The sequence below is a fragment of the Octodon degus genome, unplaced genomic scaffold (assembly GCF_000260255.1).
Source record: "Octodon degus isolate 3935 unplaced genomic scaffold, OctDeg1.0 scaffold00059, whole genome shotgun sequence".
Lineage (NCBI taxonomy): Eukaryota > Metazoa > Chordata > Mammalia > Rodentia > Octodontidae > Octodon > Octodon degus.
In genome coordinates, this window is record NW_004524635.1 from 12,490,436 (window position 1) to 12,506,642 (window position 16,207).

At 35.7% G+C, this 16,207-nt stretch overlaps 1 protein-coding gene across 1 annotated transcript in view; it reads left to right on the plus strand.

The window, feature by feature from the left end:
* Stt3b (STT3B, catalytic subunit of the oligosaccharyltransferase complex) overlaps positions 1 to 16,207 on the plus strand; it is a 103,471-nt gene that overhangs the window by 27,838 nt on the left and 59,426 nt on the right. The window contains exons 2-3 of the mRNA XM_004634227.3: positions 8,758 to 8,866; positions 11,893 to 12,180. Coding sequence (XP_004634284.1) covers positions 8,758 to 8,866; positions 11,893 to 12,180 — 397 coding nt within the window. The remainder of the gene's footprint in view (positions 1 to 8,757; positions 8,867 to 11,892; positions 12,181 to 16,207) is intronic.

Genomic DNA, 16,207 nt, shown 5'->3' on the forward strand with positions numbered 1-16,207 from the left:
TTTTCTTGAGGGGAAGGTATACCACACATCTGTCCTTATTTTAATGCCCTGACTAAATCACTGGGCTCCCACTGAAGGTATAATTCACAATATTGGTGTGGAGGTACTGTGTTTTCTTTAAAATAGAGCAAGTGAGATACGTTGTTATTCACTGTATCTTGTGATACTTTTGAGAATTTCTATTTGCTTCACAAAAATCTGTAGAAACTCTAAAATATAGCAAACTAGTCTAGAAAGTATCAATGTATATACTAAGATACTTGTACCAGAAAATTTTCAGGACTGTCATACTAATTCTAAAGCATGTAGTAGAACAGAAAAAGCAGTACTAAATAGAAAAATAGACAAAGGTCAGTTTCTGGGACAGAAATTATAGCGCAAACCTTGAGGTGATGCTCGGGGTGAGATGTGCCCATTTGGAAGTTTGATGTTCAGGTGGTCTCTCTTACTTAGGACAGCCAAGATTTCATATAATTTAGCCACGCATATATATTAAATAGAAATATGTAACATTTCTGCGTTAAATTAGTAATAGGATTCTATATGGACTATAAAACTCTGAAATTAGAGAAATAGATCCTTTCTGTAAACCTTTTTAAAAGATGGGACTTTTTCTTTTTGAGATTTCCTTCTGTACTTTTTGCTACTTAATATGTCTGAAGGATTAGGATGCCTCTGTTGGAAGACCCAGAGCAGTGCTAGAAGAGAGTGAGGTAATGAATAGATGTGATGGAGCAGGTGAGCTTCCATCTTTTCACTCAGGGTGAATACTGCCATTTATTGCTAAAGATATTACTTGAATAATCTGAGAAAGCCAAAAGGAGCTGCAAATTACTTCCTCTGACAGAATTTTGACTTTTTTTTTCCCAGAAAGAATGGGAGAATGACTTAAGACAGAAAAAAACCTTATGTGGACTTTATGTCTTTCATTTCTTAAATATGAGTATATGAATAATTACCTCATTTGTCTATAACAAGTAAACTGTTAAAGATAAAAGGAGGAACTAGGGATTTTTTTTTTTATACTCAGTGAAGAAACAATCATACTTAAAAATCCTGTGATTAGAAAGTACTTGACAAGGTAACGAGGAAGAGAATCAGTTAATGTTTAAACTTTAATTTGTTCAAATCAGAATAACAGATGATTATGGTGCTAATTAATAAAGTTGTGTGTCTCTTGAAACATGTTACAGTACTTGAAAATAGAAAAAAATAGACAACCTTTTCACTTGCCTGCCTACTTGCCACCTTTCCTTCTATTCTTTGTCTGTCCAGCTTGCTGTTTTCTTTCTGGTTTTGTCTCTGTCTTCCCCTCCCTGTTTTTCTTACCATTGGTACTATGTGAGCTACTAACATAAGTTTTGAATTATGTATAACATGTATATTAAAAGGTAAACTGACTTTTTTTTTTTTCATTTTTATGTATTTGGTACAGGACCTTAATCTGCATACTGTACTCCTAGTGATCTTCCTGTTTTCAGCCTCCCCAGTGCTGAGATTAAAGGCATGTGCCACCATGCCCTGACTTGGATTAGATCTTGGGCTCAATGCACCCTGGGGACGGGGCTGGCATGGCATGTGGGACCAGGGTTTGAATCTTTGCAAGTGCTTAGTCTGCTGAGGTAAACATTAAATATTTTTAGTGAAATGCCAAAAACTGAGATATCTCCAGGATACTGATGTTTTCTTTCTGTGAAAACACTAAGAAAAGATGTTGCATTATGAGCTGAATCTAGAATACAGGTTTCAACATGATGTTTTGAACATAAAAATTAAAGTAGTGGGTGAGGGTGTGGAGTATTAAGACCTCTTCAAGAAGAATTAAGGTTTTAAATCTGCATTACTGCATAACGAAGGGAGAATAAAAACCACGACTGTGACAGATTTCTGTTTAGAGAGAACAAACAGATGAGAGACAGAACTAGAATTGCACAGAAAAAGACGGTATGATTAATAAGTACCTTCAGCTTTCAGTTATTTACTGTTACAGAGGAGAGGAAGCTTTTAGTCCAGGTGCTTCTTGTATTCTTTTGGAGTTTTAGTGCCACAGCTGAGTTGTCCTGTAAATTTGTGTAAAGGAAAATAATCAGCCTGTGTTTTGTGTAGTAACAGCTAAGCTGTAACAAATTTGTGATACATTATAAATTTAGATTCCATACTTCTAAAGTAGCGTATATTTATGAATGTGAAGAATGTAGATAATGTATATAGTCACTTGACCTTACCAGATTTTTATTAGACTCTAAATATTTGTATTTTCATTGAATATCATTTACCATAAGGAAAACAAGAGTGTTTGAGATTTACATGTCAAAATTCATACAAATCTGAGTTTGACCTTAAATTTCTAGTGTCTTGGAGGTCATGAAGATTTTACTTGATAAAAAGATTCTACTTTAAAAAGTTTGAAATCCAAGAGCTTATTCATATTATATATCTTTTTAACTATTTCAAGCTCACTTTGAATAAAATAGGAATCTATCTGTGCTTAGTATTATATATTTGTTGAAATATGTATTAGTAATTGAACAGATAGGCAGTTAAAAAGGATGATACAGGGATAGAATGATATGGAAACATACTGCTAATCCTTACAAACAGGGCGTTAAATAACATAGTGTCTTAATTAGTTTTCTCTTGTCACTGAGACAAAATATTTGACCCAGAATTAAGGAAGGAAAGGTTTATTTAGCTCACAGTTTGTAGAAGTTTCAGTCCGCAAGCTGTTGGCTCCAAGGCAAAGTTGTATGGCAGAGGAGGAACAGTTGTTGATGGCGGTGGAAGACAGCAAAAGCAGCAAGAGCAAAAAGAGAAAAGTGCAAGTAAGCTTCTTTCCCTCTATTAATATAGTATGCAGGCTACCAGCCCCAGGATGAGTGTGACACTCATACACATAATGCTAATGTTGGACCAAAAATCAATCAGATGTAAAAGCCCGCCCCATGACTACATGAGACTTGGGGGGGGTGGGGATCTAGACACAAACCATAACACATAGTAAGTAAATAGAATTAATAAACAGGTAAGGTTTCTGATTATAAAACCAAGGTAGAAATCAAGTTTTTGTCAGCATGTAAAATTTAAAAACAGGCAAAGATAGAATGAAATCTAACATCTTTATGTTATGGTTTCCAAGATGAAATAGAACACTTCTAGAGAGACATAGAACTAAATAAACAAGAGATAAAGTGAATTCATAAGTTGTATACATCTACATAAGGGTGTTAATTTTGCCCAGATTATTTTGTAGAATACATTGGTACCTCTGCTTGTAAAATTGCAGAAATTCTGCAACCAACATCCTGGAAAGAATTAAGGTTGTAAACTAAAGTACCACTGTAAATGAAATTACAGTCAGAACCAACAAGTTTTATTTATTTATTTTTGGTGGAATTGACTGTCTTCTAACAAAAGAATAAAACTAAAGGCACCATTAAAAATATTGTGCACGATATTAAGTTTTAATTTAAAGCTATGGTAACAACCATAGCGTAATATTGGTTCAAGGGTAGACAGAAATACCATTTGGATAAAAGGTAGAATACAGAACAGATTTGAACATTAAGGAGCCCTTAATAGGATAGAGGTGGGACTGTACAGGGAAGGAGAAAAGACAGTTCTTTCAGTAAATGATGGAGCAGTTAAGAGGAGGAAAAAATTAGCATTGAGCCTCAATTCCTCACCACATATAATCACTTTTTAAGTAAAGATCTGAATAGTCATGCTTTGAACTATAAATCATTAAGAAAATAGAAGATGTCTTATGAGTAGCAAGACCTTTTTGCCTGAAAAAAGTGATAAATTCAAATATATCACAAATTTCTGTTCTTTAAAAAAAATACTGTTGAGTATAAAAAGTAGCCACAAATTGAGATTATAGGTAATAAAACTGACAAAGAAATAGTACCCGTGATATGAAAATTTACTCAGATCAACCAAAAAAACTTCAGCACACACTTTACTGGAAGAAATTTTAATGGATAATAAAATAAATATATTTGCTTATGCTTCATGGAAATGAAAATTTAAAAACTATAATAAATAACAACACATAATTGCCTTATTAAGAAAAAAGCTTAATACTTAGTGAGATTAGTAAGAAACAAGAATTTTGGATGGGGTGTTCACTTTTCTCTGTAGTTAAATGGTTAATATTACTCATCAACTAATCAGTATTATATTACTCAACTAATCAATAATACTCAACTTGAGTAGGATGTATGAGAAAACATGATGTGATACAGTTAACTGTGTCAGTTTGAGTAAGAAATGCCCAACTAAATTGGATCAGTATAATTCTAAATGTGGCTGAGGGGATATAGTGAAGACAGAAGACCCACTCTAGGGCAGCTTGTAGCCTGAATAGTAAGTATAAAGTAGAAAGAAAGAAAGGATCTGTAGTCTTCACCTTGGATGTTGTCTTTTGGCCTCTAGCATGAACTCTTCAGCTGCTAGCATAGAATCCTCAGCCAACTGATAGGGCTCCAGGGCCTTCAACTGGATCCTTCAGAGCTCCTGTTCATGGACAGACCTTTTGTATTCTTCCACACTTGACTCTGTGTGTGGCCACTGGAAGCCAGTCTTATAAATTCTTAAGTATTTGTCTATCTTACATGACATGAAACCTGCTTCTCTAGTAAGCACTGACTGATTCACATGAGTTGAGGGAATGAGTTGTAGGTTTAAAGTGAAAATAGACATTGCTTTTCTTGAAAAGGCCAAGTGAAATAAAGAGTGTGCTGCCCAGTACAGTCTTATTACTTCATTTCTAGGAGATAAGATGGGAGAGCCATGAGGTCACTATGAATATTTATTGTGGTGGGTTGGAAACAGGGCTGGAAAGTAGTGCAGAAAAATTAATGACAATTCAGGAAGGAATTAATTTACTAAAGTCAAAGAGAAAGGGTATGTAGGAATCTGTAAAGAAGTTTAGGATGCTTAAAAAGTTATATACTAGAATAGACTTGATTCTAAGGATATAATAGGATTAAATCTATTTCCATTTCTGTTCAGCTATTAGATACCTTAGATTTTCAAATAGAATCTTAAGAAGTTGATTTAACTTAATTCTCCTTTCAGACATATATATCAGGAAGTGTAGTTATGTTGGTCTTTTACTTTGGGGAGACCACCAAATGTTGGTATTGGGTAGCTTTCTGAGAAAGTACCTTGATCTTATCTCAAAACACAGTGATGGAATCAGAGCTGAACTAGTTGCCTTGCTAGGCAGTGGAGATGCAGTGGTCCCTTCTTGTTAGTATTAACCAAGTAAAGAAATGTGTAATTGCATCTGTGCTAAGTATTAGAGAAAAAAAATTACACTAAACCTTTTCTGTACAGCATCCACTAGTTTGAAGGATAGGTTAACCAGAATGAAAACCTAACAACAATAAATCCAGGCACAGAGGAGTAGTGTTCTAAAGATTCTGCGGCCAGAGAGAATGAGATGAATCTAGAAGACTGAAAGATGTGTGTATAGGAAGTAGGGAGGTAGTGTGGTAGGAGGCTGTAGAGTTAGATCTAAGAACTCTATGTGTGATTTCAACCATTAAGAAGTAAAAGTTTCTTTAATGTTAAGAGATAAATCATTTTTGCATGGTTTGAATAGGGAGTTGGAATATGATCACATTTTTGTTTTGAAAGGACTTTCCTTGTGTGACACTGGTACACAGATTGGGAAATCAGCAGGTTGACAGAATGGATGGAAGGTAATTAGGTAGAGACTAAATTAGTGTTTTTTATTTTATTTATTCATTTTTTTATTTTACTTTTTGTATAGGGTCTCACTAGGCACCTCGGACTCATAGTGATCCTTCTGTTTTTAGCCTCCCCAGCACTGGGATTACAGGCATGTACCACCATGCCTGGACTTGGTCACTTGATCAGGGCGCTGGGGGAGCGGGGCCGGGGTCAGCACAGCTGTGGTGCAGGTGTTTGCCAGCCGAGTGATTTTTATTTTAAAAGATGGTAGCTTGATTAGAGTGCTAATAGCAAAGTAGACAAATAAGGGACAGTGTTAGAGTTGCTTAGAAGTGACAGTCTTGCTAGTATTTGTAAGAAGAAAGAACTCTTATAAGGACAACACTTAAATTTATGGTTTCTTCAACTTGTTTTGGGAGTATTACTCTATCTCTACATATTTTCCTATGGTGAGTCTCTTCCCTGTGCAGTTTGTTGTTTATGAACTCATCCAAGTAGCTCTGGAGCATTTTGGTTTTTGTTTGTATTGCTGATCTAGGTGTTTAGGTATTGTTTTAAATGATCATTTCATGCTTAGAGCTTGTCGCAGTTACTCATCTCTCCTTGCTGGGACAAATACCCAACACTCAGAATTAGGGAAGGAAAGATTTATTTAGCTCACAATTACTGGAGGTTTTCAGCCCATACTCAGCTGGCTCCAAGGCAGACTGGCACATGGCAGAAGGCAGCAGTATATGGTAGCAGAAGGATTCAAAAAGGGAGGAGTAACAGCAACAATGGCAACAGAGAGCAAGTCTGTCTCCCTTATGGTCTCATTCAGGCTATCCTCCCAGGCTTGGGGTAGCACTCATACCCATAATCCCAGCAGCATTTACACCCATAATCCCAGTGGATCATGAGTTAATTACAAACTCTAAATGTCCACCCTATGATTGCATGAGGCTTTAGGGAGACAACTAGACACAGACCATAACAGGGCTTCCTTATAAATTAAATTAGACTCTTTAGCCTTTAGCCTTTCACATGAGAAGAAACAAATACTGTCACTTTCCTTGTGGTCAGTATATTTTCTATCTGCTGTTACTACACAGCCTTTACATAGTCCTGGCTTTGGGAGTATAATACTTAATTTTGATATTTGAGTAAGTATTTTTTTTTAAAATTAAGCTCATTTTAACTGTTTAGTCATCCATGTTGCTGCTAAGGAGCTTTTACTTTAAAATTCTGGTTTTAAAAGCCCTTTCTCTCAGAAATTTTAAATATGTTACTGCAGTGTTTTATAGTACCTGGCAGTTCCCACTAAGATATATGATCTTTTTAGTTAGTCCTTCATAGAAAGTGCCATTTATTTATTTGAATGAATGATTTTAAATTGTACTTTACCATAGCATATATCATACTAAAACACCCCTACCCCAGCATGCCTTCAGTCCTCTGTGGTCCTTAATGATTTTTTTTTAAGATGAGTGTAAGAACTTCCGGGTTTTACTTAGATTGCCTAACTTTTCATGATACTTTGTTGTGTTAAAATTTTCTTTTTTGTCTACTATACTATTCATCTTTGATTTTGTGTATTTGAATAATCATTTTGCCATTTAGAATTTCTAGTGGATATTTTATCATGTCTATTCATTAATAATAGTAACCACAGCATTCCAGAGGCACTGTGTTCTTTACTCATAGCTATCTTACGATACAGGTGCTATTTATTATCTTTTACAAATGAAATAGCTAGAGCACATAGAGCATAAGTAACTTGCTCAACCAGAGTCTCATAAGCTAGTAAGTATAGAAAGAACTAAAATTCAGGCCCAGGCACTATGGTTATAAACCTCTAGCTTATACTTTCTCTCAGGCTACTTTGACTTTTTATAGCCCTCTAAATAAAGATAATTCAGCTGACTTTGTTGCTTAGCTTTAGTGGTGCTTAGATGTTACCTTGTGGTTGTGCAGAGTCTGTCTAAAAGCTACATAGCTTGCTTTTAGTTATTAGAGACAGAATCATAACTTGGATGCTGGAAAGGTGGTATCAAACTTGGGTATGAAGCTTTCTTGTACATCATCTGTGTCCAGCATAGTTCTGACTCCTGCCTCATTTACTACTTCTAATTCTCTGCCCTTAGATAAGCTGCTTTCCTTCTTGGTAATAGTTGGGAGAGGGGAGCCATTTGCCTAACTTTTTCTAATGTCTTTGCCTTGAGGATTGCGCGAAGGTTCTCATTTGCCCCCTATAGTTCCTTTTTTTTTTTTTTTTTGTACAGGGGATTGAACTAGGAACCTTACACTTGCCAGGCAGGTGCTTATGTCTCACTATGTAGTATAGGCTAGTCTTGAACTCACTATGTAGCCTTGGCTGGCCTTGATCTTGCCATGATCTTCCTGTTTCTTGCATACTGGGATTGCAAGCATGTGCCATAAGCCTGGCTCTTTACTTGCTTTAAACTAAACATAGAATATTTTTGGAACTTCCTTTGGTGTTTTGCATTTTTTTTTTTCTTCTCACATTTTAGCCTTTGGTTCATTTCTTCTCATTAGTCCCTTGTCTTTTAAAGATTAAATATAATTTCTGTTTATGGCCATACATATTTTTGTGCTACAGAGCTATCGCAGGTTTTTCTGTTAGCACTTTTAGAACTATTGTAGTTTTTCTTTATGTAACTTTTAGAGTTTCAGGATTTTTGACAGTGATGTCACATGTATTCCTTCCATTCTGAAGCTATCTTCTGCAGTGGTGCTTTTGACAGTCAAGAACTTTTCTGATCATGTATAAATTCTGTGGGCTCTTAACTGTTTTTTGTTTTCTTTTTGCTTTTCATTGAAATTATAGCTCTTAGTTGTGGACCAGAGAAGGATAGCTGAATGTTAATGTAAGCATTATTTAGCCATTGGAAGGCTTGTTAGAGGCATGAACATATTCCTTTGGTATTCAGAGTTATTTTATTTGTTACTTATGTAAGTTTGAGAAAGAGTATTGTGCAAAATGTATCTCTTTGTCCATAAAATTTATCAAACTTGTTTTCGTTAGTTTTATAACATTTCTTTCTCCCTTTCTTGTAGGTTTAACTATAGATCAACACATCATCTTGCATCTCATGGATTCTATGAATTTTTAAATTGGTTTGATGAAAGAGCATGGTATCCACTAGGAAGAATAGTGGGTGGTACTGTAAGTATATTAGTAGTTATTTATCTTGATTGTAAAATTTTATCATTTACATAAATCATTGGAAAGGGTTTCTTGAAAAATTTGAACAGTTCACTAATGCATTTTCTGTGGCTGATTATTCAGTGTTTCTTCAGTTCTTTTTTTGATCAACCCCCCTGCATCAAACACACCTACCTGTTTGGGAGTTGTTGGGAATTGTCTCACTCAAGCCACTTTTCTGGTAAATCGTGGTTATTGGATAGAGATACAGTCTTCTTAAAGACCATTCACTAGAGAAGTAACCTTGAGAATTGTTAAATGGTAATGGACATGGTAGGTGGCTCTAGTTCTTAGGGTGCTAATTTTCTAAAAATAAATGTTAATATATTTTTTAAATAGTTTAGGGGCTGGCGAGATAGCTCAGTGATCTAAAGCACCTGCTTAGTCAAGACCACGGTTCATTCCCCAGCACCACATACTGTGCCAGCCCTGCCCTCAGGGTGGGCTTAGCTGGCAAAAAAAAAAAAAAAAATTCATTCATTCATTTGGTACAGAGTCTTGCTATGCAGTTCGGCCTCCTAGTGATCTTCCTGTCTCAGTCTTCTCAGTGCAGGGATTGCAAGTGTGCGCTACCACACCCAGTTTTGGTAGCTGGTGCAGTGCACCCAGTTTCAGGGATCAAACCCGGACCTTTGAGCTTGCCAGGCAGATGCTTAGACTGCTGAGCTATCTCCACAACCCTGAATATTAATATTGCTGACTATAATTTCTTTTTTTTTTTTTTTTTTTTTTTTTTGTATTTAGGACAGGGTGTACAGGATTTTACTAGATTGGACTGGTAGTGATCCTCCTGTTTACAGCCTCCCAAGTGCTCGGATTATAGGTGTGCACCACCATGCCCAGTCTCAAATGTGGTCTCAGAGTACCCTGGGGGCAGGGCTGGCATGGCAGAACCAGGATCGAACTCCCTGCCCCTGTGTCTGCCTAAGCAGGCTCTTTAATACACTGAGCTATTTGGCCGACCCTGATGACTGTAATTTGTTTCCTTGCAGGGTTAAAACTTTTTATCTGAAATTCATCCTCAATGGAGACGTGTTCTTTTTTTGACTCCTGGTGTCCTAGGATTTGGTACTATAGTATCTCTATAAAAATCTTTCTCATTTGTCTTTGTCAAAGACCTCAAGGTTTTCACTGGTTTTAGGAAAGTTCTTTTTCTTTTCTTACTCTTGTAAAGTTTTTACAGGTTATTTCATAGCTTGAGATTGCTCCTACCCAAAGCTTTGGAAATTCCTTCCTGCCCCCATTAGTATATGTGCTCCTGAAGCAAGTACACAGCCTCCTTTAATGAACAAGTAGAATTTGTCTTGTTTAATACCAGGAACAGTATATGATTTTGTGCCAAAAACTAAGTCTTTGTGATCCCTATGTTGAGTGAAATCCTCCCCGTCTTCAATTCTTAAGTTCTATTTCAGGCCTGGTTTGGGGGAATTTTTTTCTCCCCTCTTTTCTCTTATGGGCATCAGTACCTACCTACCTTTAAATTTTCTTTTTTTGGCATCTGGTGAATTCCCTGTCTTACTGAGTTTGATATATCTTTTTGGTGTTTGTTTTGGGGTTCTTTTATCCAGTACTTTTAGTTCTTTTGCTTTTTTTATGTGTTCAATTTACAATATTACATAGACATGTTTACTTGAGAGTTTTCAAATTCATTTCCATTTTCTTTTAGTGTTAGAATCATACAGTGGGACCTCATACTGAATATGAAATGAAACAAAAGTTTTATTTTTAAGAGTGATAACAAATTATATTTTATCTTCCCTTAGTTCATTTGTTTTATTCTTTTTTTTTTTTTTTTTTTCGGTGGAGCTGGGGATTGAACTCAGGCCCTTGCGCTTGCCAGGGAAGCGCCTATTCTACTGAGCCATTTCCCCGGCCCCTAATTCTTTTTATATTGAATGTGGCAGTTATTGTTCTCAATGTGGGTTAAAAAGTTGTTTTTGTTCTGGAAATTATCTTGTTGGCAGGGTGGGCAGTTAAGTTAATAATAAGATAAAATGGAATGTAATATGATGATATATGTTACGGAGAAAAAGCAAGGGAGTGAATTATAGACCATAGGAGTGGAAGGTTGATTTGAAGTTTTAGTAACTGAAGAATAGCTCAAAAATAATGCCCTATTTACCATTTCTTAAAAGTATAACTGTTGGGCTGGCCAGGTAGCTCAATGGACTAGAGTGCCTGCTTAGGCAGAGCGCAGGGATCCAGATTCAATCCCTGGCACCACATGCCTTGCTGGCCCCACCCCTGGGGTGTGCTGAGAAGGCGATTGAGACTGGGTGCAGTGGCATGCGCCTGTAATCCCAGTGCTTAGGAGGCTGAAAACAGGAGGATCACTATAAATCCTTTCTACATAGTGAGACCCTGTAGATCCTGTACTAAAAAAGTGACTGTTAACTGGTCACTTGTAGTTTATTATTTTCCTTCCACCCATAATACTGTGTTATATTAAAACTTTAAACCTTTTAGGAGTCTCAGGCATGTTTGAATTTACCAGGTGATTGGACTTGTTTAGCTAGAACTTTTTATTTTTTAGTTCTTGGACATGAACAGAGAAAAGATTCATATATAAGTAACAATTTAAATAAAGTTTACATCTTTTAAAATTTTATCCCTTTTCTTCTCTTGTATACGTGCAGTATAAATGTATTATAGTCCCAATCTTGAGACACTATATAGGTATAAGAATTAATGGGATCCTAGTATGGTAGCTCATACTCATAAACCTGTTACTCTCAGAGATGGAGACAGGAAGATTGCAAGTTCAAGCCCACCTGGGGCAATTCAGTGAGACCAGTCTAAAAAGAAAACATCATTTTCCATATATATGATTTTATTTATACTGTGTAAAAAAGTCAAATTATTTTGATTTTTTTTCTATTTCATTTTTACTAAATAATATGTAACAATAAATTAGAGAACTAATATTACTATTTTTGGATACTTCACTTTATATGTATAGTTACATTATACTTTCTTTTTCCTTGTAGGTTTATCCAGGGTTGATGATAACAGCTGGCCTTATCCATTGGATTTTAAATACATTAAACATAACAGTTCACATAAGAGATGTATGTGTGTTCCTTGCACCAACTTTTAGCGGCCTTACATCTATATCTACTTTCCTGCTTACCAGAGAACTTTGGAACCAAGGAGCAGGACTTTTAGCTGCTTGTTTCATTGCTATTGTACCAGGTTATATATCCCGGTCTGTAGCTGGTTCCTTTGATAATGAAGGCATTGCTATTTTTGCACTTCAGTTCACATACTACTTATGGGTAAGTAACAATGTTTTACTACCATGAATGTCCATGACCTTTCTACTGCTATGCTTTTATCAGTTATAGTTGCATACAGAGATCACGCTATTCATAATTTATAAGTTAAATAATAGGTAACGTTTTAAAATATGTATGTCAGAAAAAATAAAATATGTATGTCAGACACTTTTTTCCCCTCTGGCTGCTTGGTTAATTTATGCATAAATAAATTTTAATTTTCAGAATAATCTTATGCCTGGTTGCATGTGGTGACAAGTCATAGTTCAAAAAAAAGGGATTGGAAAGGTTTTCTTTGCTTTGGAGAAATGGTTAAGAAATAGTTACATAAGAAGGTTGAGACTTGGTTTAATGGCTCACTATTTTAAAAATTTGTTTCAGAAACTAGCATTCTGTTGCCAAATCATTTAAATCTAGTTATTCTGTTTTTTTCTATTTATATTATGTACTCTGTTGGCTTCAACTCAAAACTTTTTTTTTTATTTTGTGTATTTAGTACAGGATCTATAGGGTGTCACTATGTAGATACAACTTGTAGTGATTCTCCTGTATTCAGCCTCCCAAGTGCTGGCTTGTGCTCCCACACCGGTCTCAATCACCATGTTAGCATCCCCCAGGGGTGGGGCTGGCACAGCACACTGGGGATCGAACCCTGGCCACTGCGCTCTACCTAAGCAGGCCCTTTGGTCTGCTAAGTTATCTAGCCAGCCCCAACTCAGAGCTTTTTGCTTGTTATTACATCCTTAGATTACATGTCATACTTTTTCCAGTGATGGAAATTGCCCCAAAACTGGTATGTGTTGATAATGTTTAACAGTATATTAAGTATACTTCTAGGTAGCTAAGTGAATGCAGGATGATTTTTTTTTTCTCTAATAATTCATTTAATGTTGTTTGATACTACTTGACTAGTGAATATTTTTGCTGTGGCCTGAAATTCGAGAGGAGAATATTACAATATGATGAATAGAAATAGTCTCCTGCTATTGAGTTTAAAGGAGAAGAAAGAAGCACTGGTAGAGACTTAAGATGAGGACAGACAGTAGATGTTGCCAGTGCTGGTACAGTTCAAAGCATTTTTTTAAAACTCATTTTTGTGTATAGATGAAGGGGAAAAAATTAGTATTTGGAATTTCCTTTAATCAGCGATTTTTTGTTTTTCTTGGGTGTTACCAGGAATTGAACTCAGGACCTTGCACTTGCCAGGCAAGCACTTGTTCCACAGAGCTATCTCCCCCGCCCCAACCAGCAAAATTTTTAATTATAAAAATGGTACATGTATAAGTGACTAGGTTTTACAATAATGCATGTCAAGTAGAAAAGTAAGTTGCAGAAAAAAAGTATAATGATTAATCATTTTTGTAAATTTTAAATGATACAAACCATACTCTTATTTATGCCTCTTCATGATGAAAGTAAAAAAAAGGTCTATCACAACTTTATGGTAGTTGGGTTTTTATTAAAGAATTGCTATATTAATTAGTGTTGAAAGAGCTTCCACTTAAACCAGTTTTTAATAAAATAACTAGAAGCAAATATGGCATTATTTTGAATTTAAAAATCTGAATACCTTGATAACTGAGTAAAGTGATAGCTATTTCATTATTCTCCATTAAGGTTGTGTTCTGTAATTTTAAAAGTAAAATACCCTACTTACTTTAGGAAATTTAGGTAACAAAAATATAAACAAAAGTTACCCAGAGATCACCTTCATTTACAGTTGGGTCATATTTAAAAAAAAATTTTTATGCTCTTAAGTGACTTAAAAACAGTACTGTATTTTATATGGTTGTGTATTTCTTTTTTTTTTTTTTTTTTTTTTTGGTGGGACCGGGGATTGAACTCAGGCCCTTGTGCTCGCCAGAGAAGCACTTATTCCACTGAGCCATCTCCCCAGCCCCCCTCCTGTTTTCTTTTGACCTATAAGTCTGAGTCATTGAAGTTCTAACTGGCATCTTAACCTTCCAGTTTTTTTAATTTTTCAAAATTAAAACAAAATTCATTACTTGACACTGTGAAGAGTGAAATGTAGTGCCTTTTCATATATTCACAATGTTGTACAGCCATCAGTACCATGTTATTTATAAAACATTTTATTAACTCCCAAAAAAACCCTATGCAACTCTTTACTTTTCCTTTTGTCCTGTGGTAACCACAATTTTTTTTTTGTCATTGTTATGGACGTCCCAATTTTGGACATTTCATATAAATCCTAGAAAATTGTGACCTTTTGAATTTTGATTCTTTCACTTAGCATAATTATTTCATTATTACATATATCAGTACTTTCCTTGATTTTTTTTTTTTTTTTTTTTTCATCTTTCCTTGATTTTTTTTTTTTTTTTTTTTTCCACAATAGGAGATTCTATCTGGTCTCCAGTATTTTTCATCCATCAATACATTCAGTTAATTCAATTTTCTTCACGTTATAAAGGCTGTACCAATTAAATTAACTTCCCAGTCCTTGGCAACCTGAATTTTACTTTTTGTAGCTTAATTTTAACAGGGTGTGAAAGTGATGTTCTCAGAGTTGGTCTGTGCTGAAATACATTAGAATTTTATCCTTTAAGACTGAATTGTATTTTGTGTTGTATGCTGTCTCAGTTACTTTTCTTGTTGCTGGGACAAAATGCCCAACACCCAAACTTAAAGAGGAAAGGTTTATTTAGCTCGCAGTTAGTGGAGGTTTCAGCCCATACTGGGCTGGCCGAAGGCAGAGTGGCACAGTGCAGAGTACATTCTTGGCAGTGGAAAACAGCGAAGTGCAAAGTGAAGAGCTGCAATTGCAGCAGCTAGCAAGTTTCTCTCCCTTCCCCACATTGTATTCAGGCTGTCTGCCCCAGGGCGGGTGTAGCACTCACACCCATAATTCCAGCCTTGGATCATAAATTAATCACAAACTCTAAAAGCTTGCACCAATGACTGAATGAGGTTCTGGGGGGACTACTAGACAGAAACTGTAACGTGTATAGATGTAGGTATATATTTTGACTGAATTCATTTGTTAAACACTTATAACTTCAACATTTTGACTGTTGTGAATAATGCTGCTCCAGCCATGCATGTACAGAGATGTTGTTTTTATATTGGGGGGAGTTTGTACCCAGAGGTAGAACTGCTGGATTATATAGTAATTTTAGCTGTAAAAATTTTAAAGCAAATGTGATACTATTTTCCATGGTGAATATACTGCTTTACAGTTCCATCAGCAATGCACAAAGAATTTCAGTTATTTTCTCTTTATCACACCTGTTATTTCCTGGTTCTTATTTATCCTAGTTATTCTAAGGCCAGGGATGTAGCTCAGCAGCACAGCACCTGCCTGGCAAGTACAAGGTCTTCAGTTCAGTTCCCAGTATGAAAACAAAATCAGTGATCCCCAGCACCACATGCCATTCACCCCTCGCCCCCAGGTAGGCTGAGTGGGCAACTGAGACCATTCATGGTGGTGCACACCTGTAACTCCAGTGCCAGGAAGGCAGAAACAGGAGGATCACTATGAGCCCGAGCGGTGTAGTAAGACCCTGTACCAAATACATTTAAAACAAACACAGAGAAAAAAGAAAGAAAACACATATGTACTGATCATCTTAATAGGTACAAAGTGGAAGAATCACTGTAGCTTTGAGTTGCATTTCCTGTGTGATTTCATGAAAGCACGTTTTTGTATATCAGCCAACTGTGCATCTTTGGAGAAATGTCTGCTCAAGTGTTTTTCTCATTTTTCAGTTGACTTTTTTGTTGGTGAGTTTAGAAGGTTTTTGTTGTTGTTGTTTTTGTTTTGTTTTGTTTTGCGGAACTGGGGCCCTTGTGCTTACCAGGGAAGTGCTTATTACACTGAGTCATCTCCCCGGCCCCTAGAAGTTTTGAGTTTATTTTTTAAATTGCTATAATAATATCTTATCAGATAAATTATTTGGGGTTTTTTTTCCCTATTCTTTGGGTTGCTTTCTCAGTTCATTGGTCAGTGTCTTTCAATGCACAAAAATTAATTTTCATGAGGTGCATATGTCTTTTTTATTTCGTT